Source organism: Carassius auratus, chromosome 23 (genome assembly GCF_003368295.1).
Source record: "Carassius auratus strain Wakin chromosome 23, ASM336829v1, whole genome shotgun sequence".
In the NCBI taxonomy this organism is placed as follows: Eukaryota; Metazoa; Chordata; class Actinopteri; order Cypriniformes; family Cyprinidae; genus Carassius; species Carassius auratus.
The window spans coordinates 5,007,549-5,032,474 of record NC_039265.1 but is presented as its reverse complement, the minus strand read 5'-3'; the positions used below and the strand labels follow the sequence as shown (position 1 = coordinate 5,032,474).

The 24,926-nt window shown below is 37.4% G+C and overlaps 3 protein-coding genes across 3 annotated transcripts in view; 2 read left to right on the top strand and 1 right to left on the bottom strand.

The window, feature by feature from the left end:
* The window catches only part of adcy6a (adenylate cyclase 6a), a 54,213-nt gene extending 40,138 nt beyond the window's left edge, over nt 1–14,075 (top strand). Inside the window, exons 6-24 of the mRNA XM_026199358.1 lie at nt 382–493; nt 2,302–2,429; nt 3,089–3,247; nt 3,339–3,480; nt 4,103–4,231; nt 4,374–4,402; nt 4,507–4,654; nt 4,973–5,070; nt 5,983–6,070; nt 6,165–6,281; nt 7,514–7,672; nt 7,759–7,934; nt 8,316–8,339; nt 8,441–8,470; nt 8,644–8,776; nt 8,929–9,192; nt 10,604–10,808; nt 11,559–11,683; nt 11,770–14,075. Of these exons, the coding sequence (XP_026055143.1) occupies nt 382–493; nt 2,302–2,429; nt 3,089–3,247; nt 3,339–3,480; nt 4,103–4,231; nt 4,374–4,402; nt 4,507–4,654; nt 4,973–5,070; nt 5,983–6,070; nt 6,165–6,281; nt 7,514–7,672; nt 7,759–7,934; nt 8,316–8,339; nt 8,441–8,470; nt 8,644–8,776; nt 8,929–9,192; nt 10,604–10,808; nt 11,559–11,683; nt 11,770–11,898 (2,395 nt within the window). The 3' untranslated portion in view covers nt 11,899–14,075. The remainder of the gene's footprint in view (nt 1–381; nt 494–2,301; nt 2,430–3,088; nt 3,248–3,338; nt 3,481–4,102; nt 4,232–4,373; nt 4,403–4,506; nt 4,655–4,972; nt 5,071–5,982; nt 6,071–6,164; nt 6,282–7,513; nt 7,673–7,758; nt 7,935–8,315; nt 8,340–8,440; nt 8,471–8,643; nt 8,777–8,928; nt 9,193–10,603; nt 10,809–11,558; nt 11,684–11,769) is intronic.
* A 515-nt stretch (nt 14,076–14,590) lies between these two features.
* spmip11 (sperm microtubule inner protein 11) lies at nt 14,591–16,957 on the bottom strand. The gene is made up of 4 exons (XM_026199360.1): nt 16,752–16,957; nt 15,321–15,386; nt 14,932–15,067; nt 14,591–14,845 (listed from the first exon to the last, which is right to left on the bottom strand). Exons 1-4 carry the CDS (start codon nt 16,837–16,839, stop codon nt 14,797–14,799), a joined length of 339 nt encoding a protein of 112 aa, XP_026055145.1. The 5' UTR covers nt 16,840–16,957; the 3' UTR covers nt 14,591–14,796.
* A 196-nt stretch (nt 16,958–17,153) lies between these two features.
* Nucleotides 17,154–24,079, top strand: LOC113041065 (polypeptide N-acetylgalactosaminyltransferase 6-like). Its single transcript, XM_026199359.1, has 11 exons — nt 17,154–17,249; nt 18,411–18,896; nt 18,981–19,153; nt 19,818–19,967; nt 20,231–20,465; nt 20,591–20,708; nt 22,477–22,677; nt 22,768–22,899; nt 22,988–23,089; nt 23,332–23,502; nt 23,668–24,079. The coding sequence occupies exons 2-11, from the start codon at nt 18,412–18,414 to the stop codon at nt 23,779–23,781; spliced, it is 1,881 nt and encodes a 626-aa protein (XP_026055144.1). The 5' UTR covers nt 17,154–17,249; nt 18,411; the 3' UTR covers nt 23,782–24,079.
* The last annotated feature ends 847 nt before the right edge of the window (nt 24,080–24,926 follow it).

Below are 24,926 nucleotides of genomic sequence, written 5' to 3'. Positions count from 1 at the left end.
GGTCAGCTAATTATGGTGAGAGAGGGAATAGTTAATTATCAGTCACTAGACTAGCGCTAACCCCAGAAGATACTGAAATGAAGCCACAATTCAATTAAAGCGCTCCACAGCGCCTGCTCCGACAGCCTCAGAGTGAATTTCCCCTCAGCTCAAGGGATTCACACATTCATACTGTATACTTTTCTACCTAGTTTTTATGGTATTGACCTCTGTTAATCCAAACATTAAAATTAAAGCTTTTTTAATCTGTCTTAATTCATTTTGTTTTATTTGCATCACGTTTTAGGAGTGCATTCAAAGTATTAATCGTTTCACACAGTATACATGTGTGTCAGACAGTTTAGGTCTCTCTCTCTCACTCTCTTTCTGTGTCTTTGTCAGTATTTTGTTTGCAGACATCGAGGGTTTCACGAGTCTGGCGTCGCAGTGCACTGCTCAGGAGCTGGTCATGACTCTAAACGAGCTGTTTGCCCGCTTTGACAAGCTGGCTTCGGTGAGCACATCTGTTAACACATGCCTAAAACATGCTGGATTATTGTTCCAGCATTGTCTGCTTACTATGGTGACAACATGAAGTCTGTGTTAAATACATTATTGAGATTGCATGATATTACAGTCGTTCAACGTTACGAATACAGTCTTTACGTTTCAATTTAACATGATTCAATATATATAAAGTATGAAATACAGTACTGTTTTGTGAACGTGACTTTAGTAAATACATCGGGATTCTTTCTATTCATCAGAGACTCCTAAAAAAGTATTATGGTTTCCAAAAGAATATTAGGCAGCACAACTGTTTTTATCATTAATAATGATGAGAAATGTTTCTTGAGCAGCAAATCAGAATATCAGAATGATTTCTGAATGATCACGTGACACTGAAGACTGGAGAGTAATGATGCTGAAAAGTCAAATTTACTCAGATCACAGGATTAAATTACATAAAATACTCTTACCCGTGCTTCCCGTTCTTCATTCGCCATGCTGGATTACTGATGTAAAGGCTTAATTTCCGTTCTAATTAATCCATATTGCGCAAAAGGTGCGCAGAATCGTGCTCCTTGAATGCACTCAGTGGCTTATGATATGATTGGCTGAATGGTAAGCTCGCATCTGATTGGCTAAAGAGTACAACAGACCCACGTGGGAAGAGAGCTCTGCCAGAAAAAGTCTCAAAAACACACACACTCAAATCCGAGTGGATTCGTAGTAAATGACGATTCGTACATTCAGACACTCGTAAATTTTAAACATTCAAAGGTTTTTGTGCACAGTTGTATATCTACAAATTGTTTTTTGCATTTGTGAAACGTATTTTATAAATATATAATTTTATTTCGCACATGTGAATTGCTTTTTGTGAATATATATTTTTTTTCACGCACGTGAATTTTTTTTGTGTGTACGTGAATTAGGTTTCATGCATGTGAAATTGTCTACGCATGTTTGAATCGTGTTTTTTGCGTGAATTATATTTGAGACTAAACTGCTTCTATAGTATTACAGTTAGTAAATCTAAAAGCGTGAATTTGCATTAACTACTCTAAGTCATGTCGGTATGCAAATGAGTGGTCTTCTTCACACAGCACATTTTTTTTATTTTGGTTGCGCATATGCACCTATTCACCATGTATGTGCACCCCTGGATATGACCCTCTTCAAGCATTATTAGTAAAGATTGTAAAGATTTCATTTAAAGCTAACAAATACTTAGCAATACATTGTAAAATATCAACATTGAATAAAATAACAATGCAATATATACACACAGTGCTGTTGCAGTCATTGGTGGGCTTTTTGTTTGGGGTTCACATAGTCGATGAGGGTTGGGAGTCTTGGCTCCAGCTTGTGGGAATGAGGCTTCCCAGAGGACATCCTCAGCATGAGCTCCACCTCAGCACAGAAGCTGTTTTGTAGTACAGCCAGGGATAAAAACGGTCCCGTGTCCTGTCTAGAAGATCTAATGGGAGCACTGAAGGGTCCTGGATGAAATCTTGAATGACAGCTGCATTTCTCCAACCATTGAATCATTCACTGATTATTTAAAAAACAACACTACTTCATGTTTATGGCTTTGACTTCTTTTAAGACCTTTTACTCGCTGTAATGTACATCCTTTGTCAAGTCCAATGTCATGTATTTCACTCTGATATATTTTTATCAGTATTGACACTTGTTTGCTGTCTGTATCACACTCTAAGCAGAATGACTACCCTCTTTTTACACCTCAGCGTGAAGCTGCCATCTCCTCAGCTTGAACTTTCTAATTAACTTCTGTTCCCTTTTGTGTGTGTGCAGGAGAACCACTGCTTACGGATCAAGATCCTGGGGGATTGTTACTACTGCGTGTCAGGGTTACCTGAGCCCAGAGCGGACCACGCTCACTGCTGCGTGGAAATGGGGGTGGACATGATTGAAGCCATTTCGTAAGTCTCACTTAGACATCAGTTCATCTAGACATCAACCTTTGTGAGATTTATTTCAGAACAGTTTTGGGAGGATACATTTTCTCAATTAATATCAAATAAATTAATATATAAATAGTTTTATGTCAATTTGTTTATGAGACATTTGTGAAGAAGACACATATTGATTTGTATGGTAACTAATATTATTTTTATATTGCATTTTAAAGTTAAAATGACAGTTCGGGCAAGTGGTCAGTGTTTTTTTAATTATTTAATGTAATTATTCATATTATTTTATGATAGTTCTTGTTTAATAATAAGTATTTATAATTATATAATAATTCCATGAATTGGACTGGTATATTGCAGCGCCTTTTTGGAGAGTACTACAATTAGAAATATTCTGAATTACTCACAACTAACTAAAATAATGTAATAACTGAATTTTTGTATTTTTTCAAAAGTTAATGTGCTAAAATTTCAAAACTAAAATTGAAAACTAAACTTAAAATAAAATGTAAAAATGACAAAAGCACATTCAATTACTAAAACAAATTAAATGTCAAATCCCAAACTGCTAATAATAGCTTATATAGAATACTAGTATGTAAAAACTAAAACTAAAATAACACTGACTGGAGCATGTGATTTATTAATACCGTTTATGTTTGTGTCAGATTGGTGCGAGAGGTCACAGGGGTCAATGTAAACATGCGGGTCGGGATCCACAGTGGTCGTGTGCACTGTGGAGTTCTTGGATTGAGAAAGTGGCAATTCGACGTGTGGTCCAACGACGTAACGCTGGCCAACCACATGGAGGCTGGAGGCAAAGCCGGGTGAGACTCCGACATGTACACACAGCTATACATAACACTGGACAGACTGTTTAGTAGACATAATATTCATGTAACATAATTTTTTCCTCAGGAGGATCCATATCACTAAAGCTACTCTGCAGTACCTGAATGGAGACTATGAGGTGGAGCCAGGTTTTGGAGGGGAGAGAAACGCCTACCTGAAAGAGAACACCATTGAGACCTTCCTAGTGTTGGGCTGCAGTCAAAAGCGGGTTAGACACGACATTCTGTGCTGAGTTCATGCAACAATATTTTTGTAACTATAACTGTGCTCACTCTCTCTTTCTCTTTCTCTCTCTCTATGCATATATAATGTTTATGTATTATATTTAAAACAAGAAAGAAAACGATTTTTGCTGTGTAGAAAATTTTATTAAATATAAAGAGATTATGCCAAATCAAAACTACTGTGCTTTTTTTAAAATTGATATATTTTATACAGTACTGTAAGACTAAAACAATGGATTTTAGTCTTTATTGTTTTTTAAACAACTTTTTTGGACCCTTTAAAAAATTTTTTATTTAGTATTTAGCGTTATTTTGTGTTTTTTTTTTTTTTTTTTTATCTATTTAGACAAAATCTAATTGTATTTGTTAAATGTAATTTATCGGTTATTTAGCATATGAAAATAATTTTACTGTTTGTGTTTACTCTTTAGCCATTTTATTCTTTATTCTTTAATTTTTCTAATGCTTTTAGACTGAAAATAGAATTTTAATATTGGCTGTTTATTTTTTATTTGCCATTTATCAGTTAAATGCATCCCTAATTAATGCTTCTCTTTTATTCAAGATCCTTGAGCAAAACTTTTCCTTTGCCCTTGACTGTTTCAGAAAGAGGAGAAGGCCATGATGGCTAAGATGCAGCGCACGCGGACGAACTCTAACGAGGGTCTGGTGCCGCGGTGGGTGCCTGACAGATCCTTCTCCAGGACTAAAGACTCCAAAGTCTTCAGACAGATGGTGAGACCTCCTATGACACTCACCTGACCTCTGTCTCCTGTCAGCCGATTTCTGCCTTTACATTGTTCTTTCAGTCCTCCTACATTACTCTCAGATCTGTCTAATCTTCTTGGGCTCACATTTGTTTCTTCTCTTTGCTCAGGGCATTGATGAAACATCCAGCAAAGACAAGTGAGTTTTTTTTCTTAGCCTTTAGAGAGTAAATGCACTTTTTGTTATATAAAAGATACAAATAAAATGTGCTTTTCTAACTCTCCTTCTGCTCCCAAATGCAGCCGTGGTGCTCAGGAGGCGCTGAACCCCGAGGACGAGGTGGACGAGTTTTTGGGCCGTGCCATTGACGCTCGCAGTATTGACCAGCTCCGCAAAGACCACGTGAAGAAGTTCCTCCTCACCTTCCAAACCTCCAGCCTGGAGAAGAAGGTCAGGCTCATAGACGCTGGCTGAGATCCAGCTTCCCTCTCCAGTTTAATTTAGTAGTGCGGATCGTCTAGCAGACTAACAGGATGGATGAGGTCATGGGAGATCAAATGTCCTCCAATTTCCTGTTTGGTATTTAAGAAGAAGAGAAGTAGATTGAGTTGTTCGGAACAATTTTTAACATGTTATAAGGTTAACACGTTCTTCTGGGTGGTTGTTGGTCGTTAACAATCTACAATAACTCACACAGCATTCATATTTGGCACAGATTGATAAATGAACATATTTTAATTATATTTAATATTTTGGTCTTGTTTCAAGTACGCTAAGAAAGTGGATGATCGTTTTGGCGGTTATGTGGCCTGTACGCTGCTGGTCTTCTGTTTCATCTCTTTTATCCAGATCGTCGTATTCCCTCAGTGAGTGATAAACCCACACACACACACACACACACACATACACACACGCACACACACACACACACACGCACTTGTTTACTAAAAGGGATAGTTCACTTTAAAAGGAAAATTCTGTCTTCATTTACTCACCCTCAAGTTTATCCAAATCTGTATGAGTTGACGGTAGCCATTCATTTACATTGTGTTTTTTTTTTCCTTACTATTAAAGTCTGTGGCTGTCAACTGTTTGGTCACCAACTTTCTTCAAAATATTGTAGTTTGTGTGCAACAGAAGAAAAAACTCATACAGGTTTGTAACATCTGGAGTGTGAGTACATTTTGACAGAATTTTCCTTTTTTGGGTGAACTGTCCCTTTAAATGGGGACATTTTTCAGCCTTGTTTTGTTTTTGTTTACAGCTAGTTATAAATACTATAACATAACCCTAACCCACACTCTAAAGATGCCGATCATGTTTACTGTTTCTCTGCGAAATCCTGTGAGTGAAATCCAGCCATTCCAATAGAAATCGTTCCAATGGGTTTGTGTGAGTGCAAAAAAGTTCCCCTGGCAGATTTCGCTTGTGTTCTAGATTTATAAACTTGCCTTGCTGACTAAAAGAAAGCTGCTTGGTTATGAAGTGGCTTTAATGTGAGCATTGCTTCATGCATATCATATGCTATTGACAATGGACACTAGATCTGTTTGTACCACGCTAATGCTAAAAGCTAATGCGACTGCACCTTAATCCTAACAGATAACTTTCTGCATTTTTACAAATGAAAAGCAATATATTTTTTTTAATAAAATAATGTTTTGTCAGATTTAGCTCACTTCTGTAAAACTTTTTGCCTAATATATAGCTAAGTACATACAACGATACACACACTCACACACTTAACATGAATCTGAAAGCTCCTGTGTGGTTTGCAGTACTCTGGTCATGCTGGGAATATACATCAGTATCTTCGTCATTCTTGCCAACATCCTCTTCATCTGTGCCATTTACTCCTGTGTAAAGGTAAGCTGCGTCTGATTATGCTTTTTTTTCATTCTTTTGCATTTTCTTTTGTACAAACGTGTACAGTTGTCCTTTCTTTCGCTCTGTTTCGCAGCTCTTCCCTGCTGCTATGCAGACCGTGTCCAAGAAGATTGTTCAGTCTCGCACCAACAGCACACTGGTGGGAGTTTTCACCCTCATCCTCGTCTTCATCTCTGCCTTTGTCAATATGGTACGCAGAGCTGCCAAATCACTTCACACACACAACATTAGTGTGTCTAACACTTTAGCTAACAATCTTATTTCTTCCAAAGAGATTGTATGGTCACAAATGATACCTAAAATACCAATTCTGTTGTCATTTTCTCACGCGTATGTCGATCCAAACGTATGTGACTTTCTTCCGTCTATAGAACACAATATTTGTCAAAATGTCCATAGTGTTATAATCTGTTCAATAAAAATAAATAACAACTAAGGTTGTCAAACTGCAAAAATGGTAGAAAAGTGCAGCGTGTTTATTTTATAAGAAATTAGTTCAGCCAAAAATGACAATTTGCCAAAAATGTACTTACCCTTTAAGGTGTAGATGAGTTTGTTTCTTCATCAGAACAGATTTGGAGAGATGTAGCATTACATCACTTGTTCACCAATGGATCCTCTGTAGTGAATGGGTGCCGTCAGAATGAGAGTCTAAACAGCTGATAAAAACATCACAATAAACCACACCACTCCAGTCCATCCATTAACACAATGTCAAGCGAAAAGCCCTGTGTTTGTAAGAAACAAACATACCATTAAAATGTTTTGACTCTACACCATCTCATCACTATGCAAAATATAAGTCCATATTTCATAATATCGATACCTCGAAAACCACCAATGTATTTGTTTAGAACTGATTTGGACTGTTTCACTTGTAAATGGTGCTTGATCTGGGCATATTTCTCTCCTGTTTCACCCGAGATGACTTTTTCACTGAAGGAAGCAATAATAATGTTAAAGGACTTATATTGAGCCAAAAACAACAGTTACAGTGAAAATGCATTAACTGTATGGACCATATTGGAGAGTACCCCCTGAACTCAAACAGTGTATGTTGTTCTGTCAGCCGCACCACACAGATATGTTGCTTTCGTTCAAATCAAAGCGTAAATAATCGTAGATAATGTATCCGTGTGGTGCGGCTGACACAGAACTGGATATGCTGTTTGCCGTTTCTTACAAACGCACAGATTTTTTAAAGCTTCATAAGATGGTAACTGATGGCCTGGAGTGGTGTGGATTATTGTGATGTTTTTATCAGCTGTTTGGACGCTCATTCTGACGGCACCCATTCACTGCAGAGCATCCGTCGGTCATCAAGTGATGTAATGCTACATTTCTCCAAATCTGTTCTGATATGTAGAAGAAAACCTGATGATGTGTTTGGGAGCCTGAGTGTATGTTTTGTGTTTCCTGTAGTTTTCCTGTGATACACAGAAGCTTGTGGACTGTGTAGCAGAGCGGTTTAACTGGTCGTCAGAGATGGTGACTCCCTGTGTGATTCACAGCTTGTCTCGCCCTGCAGCCGACGGCCTGAATATCTGTCCCAGCCACACTCCCTCCTGCCCCTTCCCTGAGGTAAAACGTGTGTGTAGTCACACTGAGATTAAAACAATGTTGTGAATGGAAGCAGACTCAGGTTTTATCCCCTATGCTTCTTTCAGTATTTCAGCTACAGTGTACTGCTGACCCTGCTGGCCTGCTCAGTGTTCCTGCAGATCAGTAGTATAGGGAAGCTGGCTTTAATGCTGCTCATCCAGCTCACCTTCCTGCTGCTTGTGGAGTGGCCAGAGGTGGCGCTGTTTGACAACGCAGACCTCTTCGTCACTGCTAACGCTCTGTGAGTACAGCTGCCAGCCTCTACGGAGATTACATTCAATAATATAATGACATTTTATTACTTTCATTTAGTATTAACATATGAAATACTGTGGGTTCCAACAATGTTATTTAAAATAATTCATATGCTATTATATTTTGATTATTTTAATAGATTATTTATTTTGATAGTTTTAAAACCTGAACTATGAAATAATATAAATATAAATAAAATAATAAAATGCAATAAAGGTAATATAAAATAGAAAAAATTGAAAGATCTCTGATTTGAATATAGCTTGTTCGTTTGTGATATAAATAAATGCTATGTTTAAATGTGTTTGTTTACACTGAATATTTATGTTGTGTAAAAACAAGTGTTTTTGCTGTTTTTGTTTTTTAGTGTTTTCAATGAAACCCTGCAATGGTGAGACTTAAATTAATCTCTTATGCTTCCTGTTATTAGTATTTTTTAATTGATTGTTTTTCTAAATGCACAAATGCTTATTCTTGTTGGTTTTTCCACAGGTCCAATCTCAATACTACTACTGAGCAGTGGTATGTGCAGTTAATACAGCCTTTTTTCCATATCTTCATTATTTCTTTGAATGATTTTTAATGTTTACCTGAAGACACTAACTCTTTGTTGTGAGTGTGTCCTGTATCCTGTTACATCCATGCTGTGATGTAAATAATTTATCCTGTGGCTGACCTGATCGCTCTCATTTCAGTGCTTTCAGGGTGACTAAAGTGTCCCTAAAGGTCATGACCCCGGTGATCCTCACTGTATTTGTACTAGCACTGTACCTACATGCCCAGCAAGTGGAGTCAACGGCTCGTCTAGACTTCCTCTGGAAACTTCAGGTCAGGGCTTGAGCCTACAGTGTTTTGGCCAACACAATACGAAGATATAAAATAAAATGTCAATAATGTCAATAAACAATTTGTTTATAAAATACATGGAGAAATGCATCCTGTCAGAATTTAAAATATGCAATGTGTCTGTTCCTCTACAGGCCACAGAAGAAAAGGAGGAGATGGAGGAACTTCAGGCCTACAACCGCCGGCTCCTCCACAACATCCTGCCCAAAGACGTGGCCGCACACTTTCTAGCCATAGAGAGGAGGAACGACGAGCTGTACTATCAGTCGTGTGAGTGTGTGGCCGTCATGTTCGCCTCCATCAGCAACTTCTCCGAGTTCTACGTGGAGCTGGAGGCCAACAACGAGGGAGTGGAGTGTCTGAGGCTCCTCAATGAGATCATCGCTGATTTTGATGAGGTTTGGGTTTGAAAAGAAGAAGGGGATTAGGGATGTTCATTTCGGTTATTTTTCCTAACCGACAGCCAACGCTTGTTATCAGATTATTAACTGTTAACAAACAAGATTATTTTCAATTAGAATTGAACTAAATTAAGTGTCTGTGACCCGTTAAAAATACTAACATTTGTTTCCCGGGATTCATTTTACATGCGCAAAAAGCAACAGAACATGAGGATTCACATCTTCATATATGTTTTATATATAAAACAAAAAAATAGGCCTTTATGAGAAATATATTTTTACTTAAATAATAAATTAAGAAAATGAACGAAAAAGCAGTTTTGGTTGATTTTTGTGCTGCACGGAAGGAAACAAATGGCAGAAAGCGGCGTCCTCTTTTTCTTTAGGCTTATTTTACGCCCCAAGATTTGTTTTTATTGTGAATGTACACAAATAAAGGCAAACCTTTTACAATTCTGATTAGCTTTATGACTAAGGGGAGAGGTTGCTTCCACTGTTAGAAGAACAAAAATCATGTGATTGCACTGGTGCCACACGCACACACACACACACACACACACACACACACACACAGTTAAGCATCGCTACCTTGACAAGGTAGCCTGTTCATTATCATAATAAAATACAGTCAGTCAAACATATGGAGAACAAAACACACTGCTCAGTTTAAATGTGTAGTACAATCTGTGCTGTTAAGTGTTAGCACTGTTAGCATTGCACCGCCGTGATGTTATGCAATACATTTAGTTTTTTAATGGATATTAGAATGTGAGTGAAGTAACATGCATAATAAATAATATTTTGCCATTCAAATACATCACAAATACGGAAACATTTGATTTTGTGTCGAATGAGAGACCCAACATTGGTTTCAGTTTCATTTTAGCCTAAATGAATTAGTTTTGGCTTGTCGTTTGTATTGCTCTAGCTTCTGAAAGGCCTATTTTTAATTCTTGTTCTTTGTAAAAACCGTTAATTGAAAGGATTTGTTGTGGAGTGAGAGGGAACTGAAATAGCATAAATATGTTTACAGTTTATTATAATGTTTGAATACATTTCGGGTTGGCATTTGGCCTATTTCTGAATGCGCCTTATTATACGTGACTTATGTTTGTTTGTTTAGTTTTTTTCCACAAGAGACAATTTTTTTTTATACGTGTAGCATATTTTAAACATGCAGCAAACCAATTTAATTATTTTGATAAATTAAAAAAAAAAAAAGATAAATGACTTTTTAAAACCGTTTAACTGATTTTTTTAAATTAAAATTTTAATGGTGGGTTAATGGTTAACCGGTTTAAATGAACATCCATTAAGGGAATCTTTAATTCAGTATGACCACTATGAAAGCATCTTGTGAACGGTCCTGTTTATTTATGAAAACCTTTCCTCTATATCTCTCTTGCAGATCATCAGTGAGGAGAAATACAGGCAGCTGGAGAAGATAAAGACCATTGGCAGCACCTACATGGCCGCATCTGGCCTTAACGACTCCACCTATGACAAGGAAGGGCGCTCGCACATAACCGCCCTGGCCGACTATGCCATGCACCTCCGCGAGCAGATGAAATACATCAATGAGCATTCCTTCAACAACTTCCAGATGAAGATCGGTGAGTTTCAAAACCGTCACATAGGTGTCCATTGTTTGCCGATTTGATTGATAAAAGTTTTGTCCGCCAAATTAAACTCATGTGGTGCATGCTTGTATCACAGTTTATGACAATGTGAGGTAGTTCAGGATTCATATAAACAGAACTTTCAGAATCTAAAATCGGATTGGATTCATTCAGATTGACAAAACTACATGAAAGTTCTTTTAAATAATAAAAAAACCTTTCTGAAAATATTAAGGTGTGTTTGCATCTTAAGTTGACTTGATAGTTATTGAAGTGTTGTTATTGTTTATTAATAAATAAAATGTTTTTTAATTAAAATTGTATATAAATATTATGTAAAATATTGTACACAATTGTGTTTTTAATAATAATTATAACAATTATAAATTGTTATATTATTTATAAAATAATAATTCATTTATAATATTAGACTAAAAGTTTTATTATTATTATTATTATGCCTTGGCAACTAATTGTAATACAATAAAGAAAATAAAATTGAAATTGAAATAAAAAAACTTACAGCTTAATAGAAATAAAAATAATAAAATAAAAGCAAATTCCCAATATTATTTAAATACTATAAGAGTATATAAATAATACAAAAATATACCGGTCACACTACATGGCGTCAACATGACGTAATTTTTTTTATAAAACGTTCTTGAAACAGGAATACTAAGTGTACATTTCTACATTGGCATATGCATGTGTGTGTGTGTGTGTGTGTGTGTGTGTGTGCAGGTCTGAACATTGGGCCAGTGGTCGCAGGAGTTATTGGTGCCAGGAAGCCCCAGTATGATATCTGGGGAAACACAGTGAACGTGGCCAGTCGGATGGACAGTACAGGGGTCCCAGACCGTATTCAGGTAAACCTTCAAACCTTTAGATGCCTTAATCATCAGGAGAAAGTGTTTCAGAAGTGATTTTCTGACGTTTAACTGGATGTTTGCAGGTGACCACAGACCTGCACCAGGTGTTGGCCGGTAAAGGTTACCAGCTGGAGTGTCGAGGGGTCGTAAAGGTCAAAGGCAAGGGTGAGATGACCACTTACTTCCTGAACGACGGACCTCCCAACAGTTAGCAGCGCACTAGAGACAATTCCCTAGAGAGGAGGATTGATCGAGGCAAGCAGAAGACAAACAAGCAGCCATCGCCATCTCTTGAAGAAAGAAGATTATTGAAGAAAAACAAAGCAGACTCCAGACTGGAGAGTCGTGGCGCTCCTGGATATGGCTGTGCACCTTGAAGGACGATTGTTTTAAGCCTCTCCCTCAGGCTGCTTGAAAGATGCAAAGTCTGTTTATTTAACAAAGGCCTTTACTTGCCGAAGAAAAACGATTTACATAAGGCATTTTCTCCAGTTTTTATTTTTGTGTGACATTTTTTTCCCCTCTGTTATTCTTATTTCAGGTGAATATAAATACAGGTACTCATGTTCTGTTCGGAATTCCTTATTTATTTTGATCTTGATGTTTTGTGCAAAAAGTCCTTTATGGAACGAGTGTGAAAAACGCATACACATTTATACCGTACATAAACCCGTACGCTCGTATATCTGTGTGTGTGTGTACGAATACAGTATCTGTATAAACTAAGAAGAGAACTATTGACCAAAGACCAAAGTATTTAATAGAAAAGACGTTTGCGGAAGTTTTGAATATTATGAAATGCTCTGACGTCCTCACCCCTTGATTTAATTCCTGATTTTTTTTCTTCTGAAGTTTTATCATTTAAAGTAAATTAAACTGATTGATTGTCCAGCAATCCAGGTGACTGGTAGAGCATTGTTCACCAGATCATATGAAGGACTGATTGATTGATTTAAAGTCATGCTTTTCCTTCAGAGAGATGAATTCCACATGGAAAAGTGTTGGGAACAATCGTTTTTTTTCTCTCTCTCTCCCTTATTCTTTCTTTTTTTCTTTTTTTTTGAAGTACGGCCAGGTCTGGGCCTTCAGTGCGTCCTCAAGGAAGACTTCAGTTCTGTTTCGTGTGTCCCGTCCACCGTTTCTTCTTTTTTCAAAGACGTATTTTTGGTACAAAATGAAATAAAAGGGAAAAAAAGGAGTTTTTCGGAGGCATCTGGGGAAAAGCCACGGCACGGTACAAGACAGTTTATCAAGATCCAGTTCATACTAGAAGGACTTTTTTAAAAACAAAAGAAATATATCTATAAATTATGACTGAATACTGTGCTTTCTAATCTCGAAGGGGCATAACTCTTTTCACTGTGAGGTTTCTATGATACAACTAGCTGCTTTCTTGCCAAACTAAACAGCTCAAAAGCATGTCTGACTGAGGCATCTTCTCTACAAGTTTTGTTTGTTTGTTGGATTCCCTGAAGTTGTTTGGGTATTTTGTATCACCCCTGTATCTGTTTTTTTTTTTTAATTCCTATTCTGGTTGTTCTTTTATCTATTTGATTATGATTCCATTCCAGCTGAGAAAAGGGAACAAAGACCTAAATTGAGACATTTGGTACTAACTGATCAACTGCAGTCTTTGACGTATGACCAGATCAACAATATTCCCTCCAACGCTTGTTCTGCTTCATTGTAGTGAAAGCCACTTGGTAAAATACAAATCTAAACTGATCTAAATCTAACTTCAAATTCATTAGGTAAACAGTCGCTAGCCAGCTAAATAATAACATAGAGAACTGCAGTACGTTAGCCTTAATTGAAAAAAATCAGCATATGATAACAGTACCTCTTTGTTTCACACGGTGTACAATGCGATTCATTTGGTGGAGGCAACATTGGTCAACTCGTTCACCTCTTCCAGTGACGTGCATGACGGCCAAAGCACTGTCTTTTCCTGCTATGGGTTCTTTACTTATTGAAAACTTGCTTGGATCGTACAGTAGCTTGATCATTGCATGTCAGTTGATCATGTTCGTACCAAAGGCCTGTTGTTCCGTCCTGTATGTGCAATAAAAGCGTACACGAGTGGAGATTGAGCGTGAGGGAAGCAAACACGGTATGTGATGTACTGCGGACACGCAGGAGTGTATTTGAGTACTACTGACTCTCACCCTGGGGCCTCTGTCTAGATCAGGGCTGAACGCCTCCTGATCCTCTCTTTATTTTAGTTTACCTTTTTATTTGTTTCTTTCATTCTTGCTTTTACTTAAGTTGAAGGATTAGAAAAGGGACGAGCATTTCAACTTTGCAAAGGAAAGTTGAGAAAAGACTCTTGATGAATATAGAAAACTTTCCCCCTCTAAAAATAAAAAAGTCTGGTTTATTTGAGTTTTTTATATTGTGGTTTTGTTTAAATTGTTTTAATTATTATTATTTTAGTATCTATTAGGCATTGTGTTTGCATCACCTTAAATGATGAATCATTAAAGGTTTTTTTTTGCTTCAGAATATTGATAGGTACATTGTAGATTTCACCTGTTTTAATCACCAGATTTATTTATTTACAATTACTGATTATTACTTCTATAATCAAACTAGTATCACTCTTTTTTTATTTTTTTTTACATCTTCACTTTATACTGATTCATTTCTGCAAGATGCCTTGCTCAGTAAATATTTTATGCATTTGATGATCTGTATTTCAAATACTACTGTTGTCAAGGTACTAAACATGGTCCTAGATCATCATTTCATCCTGTAGTAGTCAGTTTTTGATCAAATTCAGGAAGAAATTTCCAAATGGAAACTGCTTTAGGTCAAGTTTATTCACAAACGGTTCATTTGTTTTATAATTGCTGGACTTAGCCAACATAATGCAGTTATATGCAAAGAACAACATTTAAACACAAACAGATTGGGACTAAATTTATTGCACTAAATTCTATAAACAATATGGCACAGCCATAGATGTCCAGTGGATACATAACACTTGTATTAGTTGTGTGTCCTCTGCACCTCCTCTTCTGCTAAGCAAAGTGACACAATGCAGTGTTGCAGTATTATGGGACTGTGGTCACCATTTGAACAAACTGTCTGACAGATTCATGGACCAGGAATCAAAACAAGCTGAAGTCTGGGCTGGTCATTGACATCTCATTCACAAACCTGAGAAAATAAGTGAAATATGCATTATTAGAGTATTATCCATTAGTTGACACACATTGGCCTACACAGCTTATGATTCTTCATACTTTGTCATTTCGCTGTTCTTGCGTGGGAAGCGACGGGTTTGAGTCCAAGGCTCCTGCTTCTTCAGGCCATCGGTGGAAACCCACCAGCCGTACTGCTGGTTGTCCGTCACAGGTACACGATACAACTCTTTAGGAGCTAACAAGAGAAACACAAGATATCAATGTCACACTGACCACCAAAAAAAAATTAAATTTAGTCTTAAAATATATGAAGACTTGTTTACTAAAAAAAGAAAAATCCACAATTGTAATCAATAATCTAAACATATCACTTTCAATTATGAGCAAGCATAATTACAGGAACTAAAACACACACACACGCAAAACCTATTTAGCATGTAAGAACACATTCAGTATGTGGGAGTCTGATGTATTTAGTGTGAACTTACCCCTCTGAACGCGTCTGCAGAAGTCCTGATATCTTCTCTGGCTGCCGAGATGCAGGTCTGATGAGTCTGAAAATAGAGGTCGGGATCGTTGCGTCACGTCGCAATGCATTGTGGGAATCGCGGTACAGAAGTAGATGTACTGTATAGTAGGCATTAGGTAACGTTGGTCATTTGGTCATTCATTTTGATTATTTTTTGGAAAATGGTTCAGTATTGCTGTATTGTGAACTGCTGTAATCGGTTTCATGATCGACAGGGCAAACGCCTCGTAAATCATATTAGTTTTCAACATTTTCCTACTTGGAAAAAAAACACAAGGTGTCAGAAATCACCAAGAGGCGTCAGATGGCTTGGGTCGCCACTGTACGGAGGGAAACCATCACCTTCGATAATATTATAATACATAGTTATGGTGAGACATGTTGTGTATGGTCTCTCTCTCTCTCACACATACACACACACAAACTCAGACACAAACACATTACGTTTTCTCTAGTTTTTGGCCAGTAAGGGAGTCAGTTTAGTGTCTGTATTTTTTGTTTAAACATTTTCTTTTGACCCAATCCTGAACTTAATTTGCTTTTTGATATTTTTGTGCTGACTGTATTTAACAAATTTGAACAACTTGTTTAAAAAAAAAAACTGGAACGAACTTCAAAATAGGAAGTTAAGCGTCTTGTTTTGGTGAATGGTGGGTTGTGTCTGAGGTGAATGTTCGTCAATATTATACCGGATTACAGAACTACCGGAGGAAAACAGTGGATTTTTGCAAGTATGATAGGTGAGTAATTACTCCTGAAGTGTAACAAACCCGCATAGACAAGCTTCATAGCTCGCAGAATCTGATAAGTGTGTGTGTGTGTGTGTGTCACCACTGATGCTTGGTTAATGTTAACATTTCCTTACTGAAAAAGATTGTTTTCTCCACGTTTAATTTGCAGATCCATTTATGATCTGCAGGTGAGCCTCCAGTGACTTTTTAAAAAGTGAAAGTGACATTTTTAAATTGATCGGAGGTGTAAGCGCTCACTCCACAGACCCGGTAGGATAAATTATCAGGGAAACTGAGGCTTGGTAAACTTTCATGTGTTCATAGGGATCGATTCCGCCTACAACCTCTTTTTTTTTTTAAGTAGCGTTGTTTGGCTTCATTATTAAGTTTGTCCGTATAGGTATAGGCAACTTTTTTTGTCACGTTCTATAACTTTTTCTGGAGACTGGCTATTATCTTATTACAAACCTGCTTTGCGATGCCTCTAAAATGGCCGCCGTTACCCACAATGCACCATTCCATGACGTCTACGCCCGAGCTCTATAAAAAAAACAAACATATTGGACCTCAATACTGTAAGTAATGTAAGGTAAACAGATGAGCTGAAGACTCGTCGAAGGAGCCGTGCTATTATTAACGTCGCACCAAAGCAGCCATACCTCGTGTAAGATTGTTTTGTGTAGATGTTACCATCCTGTCCCCAAAAGGGTTCTGATAGCCCAAATGTGTGAGTCCGAAGAAAGCCATTATGAGAACTAGCAAAGCGACAGCGAGCTGAACCGAGCGAGGAGAGTCTAGCACGAGATTCACGCGCTGTGTTCAAACACTGTTTGATCTGTTGCCATGGATACTAGCACCGCCCCCATCTCGCGTTTATTTATCAGCACTTGTATGACCTAAATCCTAAAATCGATTCGAAGTCAATCATATTAAGCTTGCTTCCTAAATATCACCTCAGTCAACTTACTAATTCGCTGTTACTTGGCACACGATGTGTTTGTGCAGGAATTAAACCAAGGGTTAAATAATCTAATGAGATGCACCTGGCGTGACGTCATAAATTACTGCTTTAAGAAAAAAATTACATTTTCTATTTTCTCTGGCGTGTATGTTTGTTTACAACTGAGAAGTGGTTTCAACGCTTCGCTTTAGTGCAGGTAAGTACATACTTAAGTTGAAGCACCACTTTTTGAGCCAAGTTAAATACATATTACTTATCAAAAGTTAAGTTTTGATTCATTTACGGTTGGAAATTCTAATGGTACGTGATCTTTACTTAATATCCTGATGAATTTTGTCAAAAGAAAATTCGATGTAATGTATTGTTGGCTATTGCTACAAATGTTCCAGTGATATTTATGACTGTTTTTGTGGTTCAGGGTCACATAAAGTCTTTTAAATTTGGCTTTGTGGTTCTTTCTTAAAATAGTTATTTAATAAACTGTAGTAGTTTGAATTCTTTATTACTCAACATTTGTTTTTGATAAGATGTCCTGTACCGTTGGGCACTGCCACATATTCAGAGGAGCACTGCTAAAACAATGCTCTTCAACTCCATGTAGGATGATTTTAAACTGCTCCAGGGCCAACTTAAATATTTACATAAATGTCATGATGTGGTGCATCCTTGGGAATAATAACTTTAGATCTAAAAGAAACTGCTTTCAATGTATGGCTTTCCCAAAAAAGCTTGCCACAGATTATGGTTAAGTAAAACTAAACATTTTCACCTCATGTTGTGTCAAAGATGGAGAATACAATAAATATGACTTTGTAAAATCTGTGTGCAAACTGGGCTATTTACTCAACCTCTAACTTATAAGTGTTGCAGGGAAATACAACTTCCTAAAAAACGTCAATGACCAATTTTCATAAATAGACTTGTTTAACATTTTCAACAAAATCAACTCCAGAACAAAATCAAAAATGTTTGGTATAAAATTTATGAAATATTATTGAATTACAGTAAAATAATACTTTTGGCTCAATTACCCTTCTCCTATCATTTTAACAAACTTGTATCATACAGCAGTTTAGAGCTAACACTATAGACTTCAAATATTTGTTGGTCATATCACCAATTTGGTTTATGGTTGTCTAGAAACAAAGCGTTAACCTACTGAACATAGTGTAGCTTTAAAATAGTTCTGCTGTGTGACAAATTAACTAAATATTACATGTTTCACATTATTTCCTTAATTAATATGAGCTTGTCAACTACTGAAACTGAAAACAGCACCAATTTACTGCAGACATTTTCCGATGCTACAAATGGCTGAACTTCAAGATAATATCCTGTTTGTTTTATTTTCTTCTAGGATGAGCTTCCGAATTACTCCATGTAAACTACCCATAAAACTGAGCATCTTGGGACTGAGCCTATTAATCGCCATTCTGTGGGTTTTACTGCTTGATCTAGGAGGGCAGAGGTCTGCCAGCTACTGGTATCAAGATCTTCCCTTAAAGCCAAGATATAGAGGCAGTGTGAGAATGAATTCCAGTGCCTTCTGGCATGTTCAGACGCATACCTCTATACCACCTTTTGAAAGGGCTTTTGCATTATCTGGAGATGCCAGATGTTCCTCTGGTTTCTACAGCATGGAAGAGCTCAGGCCTCACATAGAGAGACCTCAGGAGGATCCAGAAGGACCTGGAGCTGATGGAAAGCCCTTCACGACTGGCATCTTGACACCTGTAGAGCTGAGGGAGAAGCAGGAGGGTCTTAACAGAAATGGCTTCAACCAGTTTGCCAGTGACCGCATCTCCCTCCACCGCAGTCTTGGTGTCGACACGCGGCCTCCAGAGTGAGTACCACAAGAGGCAGAGCTAAATCATTCATAAATTTACCTTTTGATCATGTAGCACTAGTTCACTCTTACTCTTCCAAGATGCATTGAGCAGAAGTTCAGCAGATGTCCACGGTTGCCCACTACCAGTGTGATCATTGTGTTCCACAACGAGGCATGGTCCACTCTTCTCCGCACCATCAGCAGTGTCTTACACACTACACCGGCTGTTTTACTTAAAGAAATCCTACTGGTGGATGATGCAAGTACTCAAGGTAAGTAAAGGCATATGCATTGCATTTTTAGCTATCTCCTTTGAATAAGGTCGACAATAAAAAGAGCAAATGAATTTAATGGACTCATGCTGACGGAAGGAGCCAAGCAATATCATAAAGACCTGGCGATGGGATCTTTTGACTTGAGCCATTAAGAAGCAACCCAGGAGAAATGGCTTAGTAACCACTCTGAACAGCCTATCAATCAACACACTATCAAAACCTTAGCCAGCACCCAAACCATCTTAAAAACGACTTTGCAACCACCCGGAACATGTCATTGCCTCATCACCCCCCACAACACACTAGCAATTTACATTTATGCATTTAGCAGACGCTTTTATCCAAAGCGACTTATAGTGCATTCAGGCTATATATATATATTTTGAACCCGTGTGTGTGCTCCTTGGGAATTGAACCCACAACAAAATATCAATGCCTTAGCAACAACCCAGAATGTGATAGCAATGCAGTTGTGTTCGGAGTTATTTAGGAATTACCTGAGTGTTCTGTGTGGTATCTAAGGCGTTACCCAGAACACAATAGCAATGCAACCATCCAGAACACCCTAGTTTTGCCTTAGAAACCACCCAAAACACAGTAGCAGCACCATGTTTACACCAAATATCACTTTTGTTGTTGATTTTATTTCTTTTCATTTCAGGTCATCTCAAAGCCCCATTAGAGCAGTACGTCCAGTCTCTTGAGATTGTGCGTGTGCTGAGGCAGCGTGAGAGGAAAGGTCTAATCTCTGCTAGACTGATGGGTGCACGAGAGGCTGGAGGACAGGTGCTCGCCTTCCTGGACTCCCACTGTGAGTACATACTGTGGGCATCTTTATATAGTGCAACCCAACCTATGGCTTTATGCACATTGAATTAGATGGAGGTCTCAAATCTAGTAGTGGCTCCTGACTGCAAGTTCAATTCTTAGTCCTCTAAAAGGTTAATCTATTATATTCATAAAGCTGTGAGAACGTAGTGTTTTATTAAAGTAAAAGGTGGAAACATAAGGAAGAGAATGGTAAACATTAGTCTATTCAGAGTTGAAGTTCTCATGCTTGTATGTTTGTGTCAGGTGAGTGTTTCTATGGTTGGTTGGAGCCCCTGTTGGCCCGGTTAGTTCAGGAACCTACTACAGTTGTGAGCCCAAGCATTGCTGTCATCGACAAGAACAACCTAAAGTTCATTAAGCCAGTGATGTCGGCCCCCACACAAACTCGGGGGAACTTTGACTGGATCCTGAGCTTTGGCTGGGAGTCTATACCTGAAGAAGAGCGGGTGAAACGCAAAGATGAAACCTATCCTGTCAGGCAAATGATCTACAGATTTACCCAAACGGAGACCCCTTTCTCATAAAACATTTGAATTTAAATTGCATTTATATTGCTGTCGCATATGAGACGCCAGTTTTCACATGGTTTCATTTTTCATTCAGGACACCCACTATTGCCGGAGGGCTTTTTGCCATTTACAAGCAGTTCTTTGAACACATTGGAACTTATGATGACAAGATGGAGTTTTGGGGAGCAGAGAACATAGAAATGTCATTTAGGGTAAGACCCTCTCATGGGTTTCTATCTTTTGCATCTATTGAGTGAACTTTATTATTTTTATTTTTATGTAAAACAATGTTTTGACTTAAATTCAGAAATTTAAGATTTTGACATTTGACAAATGTTTATTCTAATTCTAATACAGTTCTTTGTTATTAATCATTACAAATCATTTTCTTTAATTCATTACATTTAATTCAAATTGTGCATGTGTGTTTATTTTATATATGTGTATATATGTATATATATATATATATATATATATATTAGGGGTGTAACGGTTCACAAAATTCACGGTTCGGTTCGATACGATACACTGATGTCACGGTTCGGTTCGATACGTTTTAGATACAGCAAAATGTAAAAACATCTCAACTTTTCAGAATGCCGCAAGCGCACCGCGGGTCATGTGACAAGAACCAACCAATCAGCTTCATCCTTTCCCGTAACAACGTTGAGAGCTCAGCCAAGATGAAGGAACAGCTGATCATAGTTGTATATGGATTGCAATTTTGAAATAAATTCAGTAGCAGAGCTACTGCAAGCGATTTTTAGAGCTGCAAATCCATTTATCCTTCGCTGAAATTTCCGCGTCTCATGGAGAGAGCACGTCATTGTTGCTTAGCAAAGACAGACGCCTCATGAGCGCTTCTGCCCAAGCGCTTTGGAAAGGAGGAGAAAGACGCGCTTAGCGTTTTCCATGCGTTTTTAGGCACGATATGTGAACGGCCCCTAAGGCGCTCGCTCACTCAGCACGCGCTGAAGGCTCGTTGCAAAATGTCTAATGCATTTAACAGACCAGAAATATAAGATCCTAAAATAACCAACAGGTCTGGTGTTTGGGTTGGATTCCCTGTAAGCTATAGTGTCTAAATGCTGCAGGGATAGTTTGCTGCGTGCATGTTTCTCCTTTTTTTCGTCTTTTCCCAGATAGTACTGACGCATATATCCCAGATATTCCCGCTGGTTTTTTTTTTTTTTTTTTTTTTTGTAATCCCGCTGGTGTACCCTGTCATGTTGCAGATGCGACATACCGTTGTTTTTTTATCCACCACTCTCTTGCCATCACCATTATAGCTTAAAGGGAATCCAAAGTGCACCCAAACACCAGACCTGTTGGTTATTGGAGGATCTTCTCATTTCTAGTCTGTTAAACGCATTGGCTATTTTGCAACGAGCCTTCAGCGCGTACTGAGTGAGCGAGCGCCTGCTGAGTAGCCTAACATATAAGATGGTGTTTTTTTCTTCTTCGGGAGTGTCAGGGGCGTTGCCTGTTACGTTGTTTGGGTTATTGGGCTACCTTGTTGAATGCATATCATTATATTTCTTTCTCTCTCTTTTTTTTTTTTTTTCAAATATAATTAATTACTCCAACGAACCGTTCGGTATGCATAATGCGTACCGCGTACCGAACCGAAAGCGTCGTACCGAACGGTTCAATACGAATACGCGTATCGTTACACCCCTAATATATATATATATATATATATCTATCTCTATATATCACACATCCATACACACATATATACACACGGTAAAAATAACAACTGAAATAAAATAAAAAAAGTTGTACCAAAATTACTAAAGCTAAAACAGAAATAAAAAATGAAATAGGAAAAAAATCTATATAAGACAAAAGTACAGTACAAAAACGAAAATTTATAAATAAGAGAATTTAAAATATAAAATTTTTTATGTTATATAAATAATACAAACAACTGTTGTTCCCACTGTTCTGGTGTCATACCGGATGTATTGGCTCTTGCAGGTATGGTTGTGTGGAGGCAGTCTAGAGATCATTCCCTGTTCTGTGGTCGGCCACATCTTTCGCACCAAAAGTCCCCATTCCTTCCCTAAAGGCATAGATGTGATTGCACGCAACCAGGTTCGCCTCGCAGAAGTCTGGATGGATGATTACAAGAGGATTTTCTACAACAGAAATAAGAAGGCTGCTGCCATTGCAGCAGAGGTAAGATTGAGGGTTGAATTACATTATCTTAGATGGAAAACTCTTAATTGTACAGCTCACATATTTCTCTTCTACCTCTGAGGAGCACAGAAATCATATGGGAACATCAGTGAGCGCTTGAAGCTCAAAGAGAAGCTGCAGTGCAGAAATTTCTCTTGGTACCTAGAAAACATTTTCACTGAGGGCTTTGTGCCCGATTTGAACCCTGTGCTGTTTGGATCGGTAATGTAGTGTTATAATTTCAGATTTATTGCCATCGCTATTACCAGGGGGAAAAACAACAACAAATTTGTGCATATTCTGTCTGTAGTTGAAGAACATTGCCACAAACACTTGTCTTGATACTGGTGAGAAAAATCCTGGAGGGAAGTCGGTGGTTTTATTTATTTGCCACAAAATGGGAATAAATCAGGTACTTTATGATAACTGCTTTCACCCTCGCATTATTATTATTTTTTTTTTATCACCCATTATTAATACATTTGTTTGGCCAAAATAAACAAAAGCACATTGCAAATAAATCATTAATGCAATAATTCATAATATGTAATTAATAAAAACTATAATAGTATACAAATAGTACTAACATTTTCGTATTAAATATTTTATTTGCCATTTTTCTATACTTCATCAAACATTTGTTTTGCTTTGTAGTATTTTGAGTATACGTCACATCAGGAGCTGAGGCATAATATTAATAAGCAGCTGTGTCTACACGCGACGATCGAGCCTGCGCCTGTGCGAGTGGAGCTCTGCAACTTTCAGGGTGAAGGAACCGTCCCAGCTCCACAGCAGACGTGGAGTTTCATTCTAGTTTCCGAACAGGTGTGGTACATATCCTAACATCCCTTTCCCTCTGGCTACGTAATTTCACAAATTATTAAAGAATTTATGGCACAAAGTGATTTTATAATCCCAAACTTTTGTGGGTGTTATTTTCTAGAGATTTGTTGTTGTCTTACCTTTTTGTATATTTGTAATTCTTTGCAGATATATCTTCTCCTCAATGTTCTGTTCAGTAAGTGTTTAATGGTGGAGTATGGCAACATCATCATGAGAAACTGTGACCCTGCCAACAGTTATCAGCACTGGTCTTTCATCTGATATGAAGACAAAAGGGGCTAGTCCTCTTTTTCTTTTTTTTACAAAACGGAAGAGCAATGAATCACAGTTTTGCTGTAATGTAAGTTTGTGCAATGTATCAGGAGTTATTAATTATTTGACTTAAATCTCAAAAGAAACTGAACTGATTAAACTTGATTAAATGTACTTAAATCATTGTCAGATATGCACACTTTTAATTAACAGTTGTTTATCGTATTGAACGCTGATTAGTTGTAGCATTTGACCAATGTATTTATAAGATGAAAGCTGATGGTGAATTAAAATGTATTTTCAAGACTTTTCAATGTCGAATCAAGTATGTACTTTTACGCAAGGCGGCGCTAATGTAAAAAAAATTGAGTACTTGTCTTGTTAGTAGTTAGTTCTGCTCAGTGGCGGCTCCAGACAATTTTGATTGGGGGGGCAATGGGGGGGTCCTGGTCTTTTCAAGGGGGGTCTCATGAAAACCAACAAAAAATACAGTGGACATGGCTAATAACTGCATATTTCTGCTACTAAACAACAAAAACACCTTTGCAATGTAAACAAATGACAGGCTATATTTGTTATTCATATCCTTCACACTGCACTTTCATGTCAGGTATATTATGCATTTTTATTGACATTGATATTTGTACATTTATTTCCAGATAGATATTATTGAGTTTACAGGCTAAAGTGGTCTTGCTGTTGTAAACACTGTTGCTATTGTAGAAAAAATATTTGCATCACATTTAAAATATAATTATATTTTAATTCATTTCTGAATTGTTTTTATTTTTATAATGATAATTCAGAGAATGAGAAAATCTGTATAAGCCTTACCAGTGTTGTGATAATTATTTTTACGTGTTAAAAATAAATAAGTACTGTAATATAATAAAAGTTTATTCAAATAACATAAAAAAGACCAGACCCCTCGATGCATGTGAAACTTTTCTCCCTCAAACAGCACGCTAGTGTTACTTCTACACTACAGCAAAGAGTATAGAAGTTACTTCTATACTCTTTGACTACAGGCTACACACTGCAATATAAACAACGTATCTGCATGTTCTCACATCACATCGTTCTTGTAAAATAAACACCAAAGTAAATAAACACCAAAATCACTTCGCTGAGAATGAAACACCACTTACCAGATG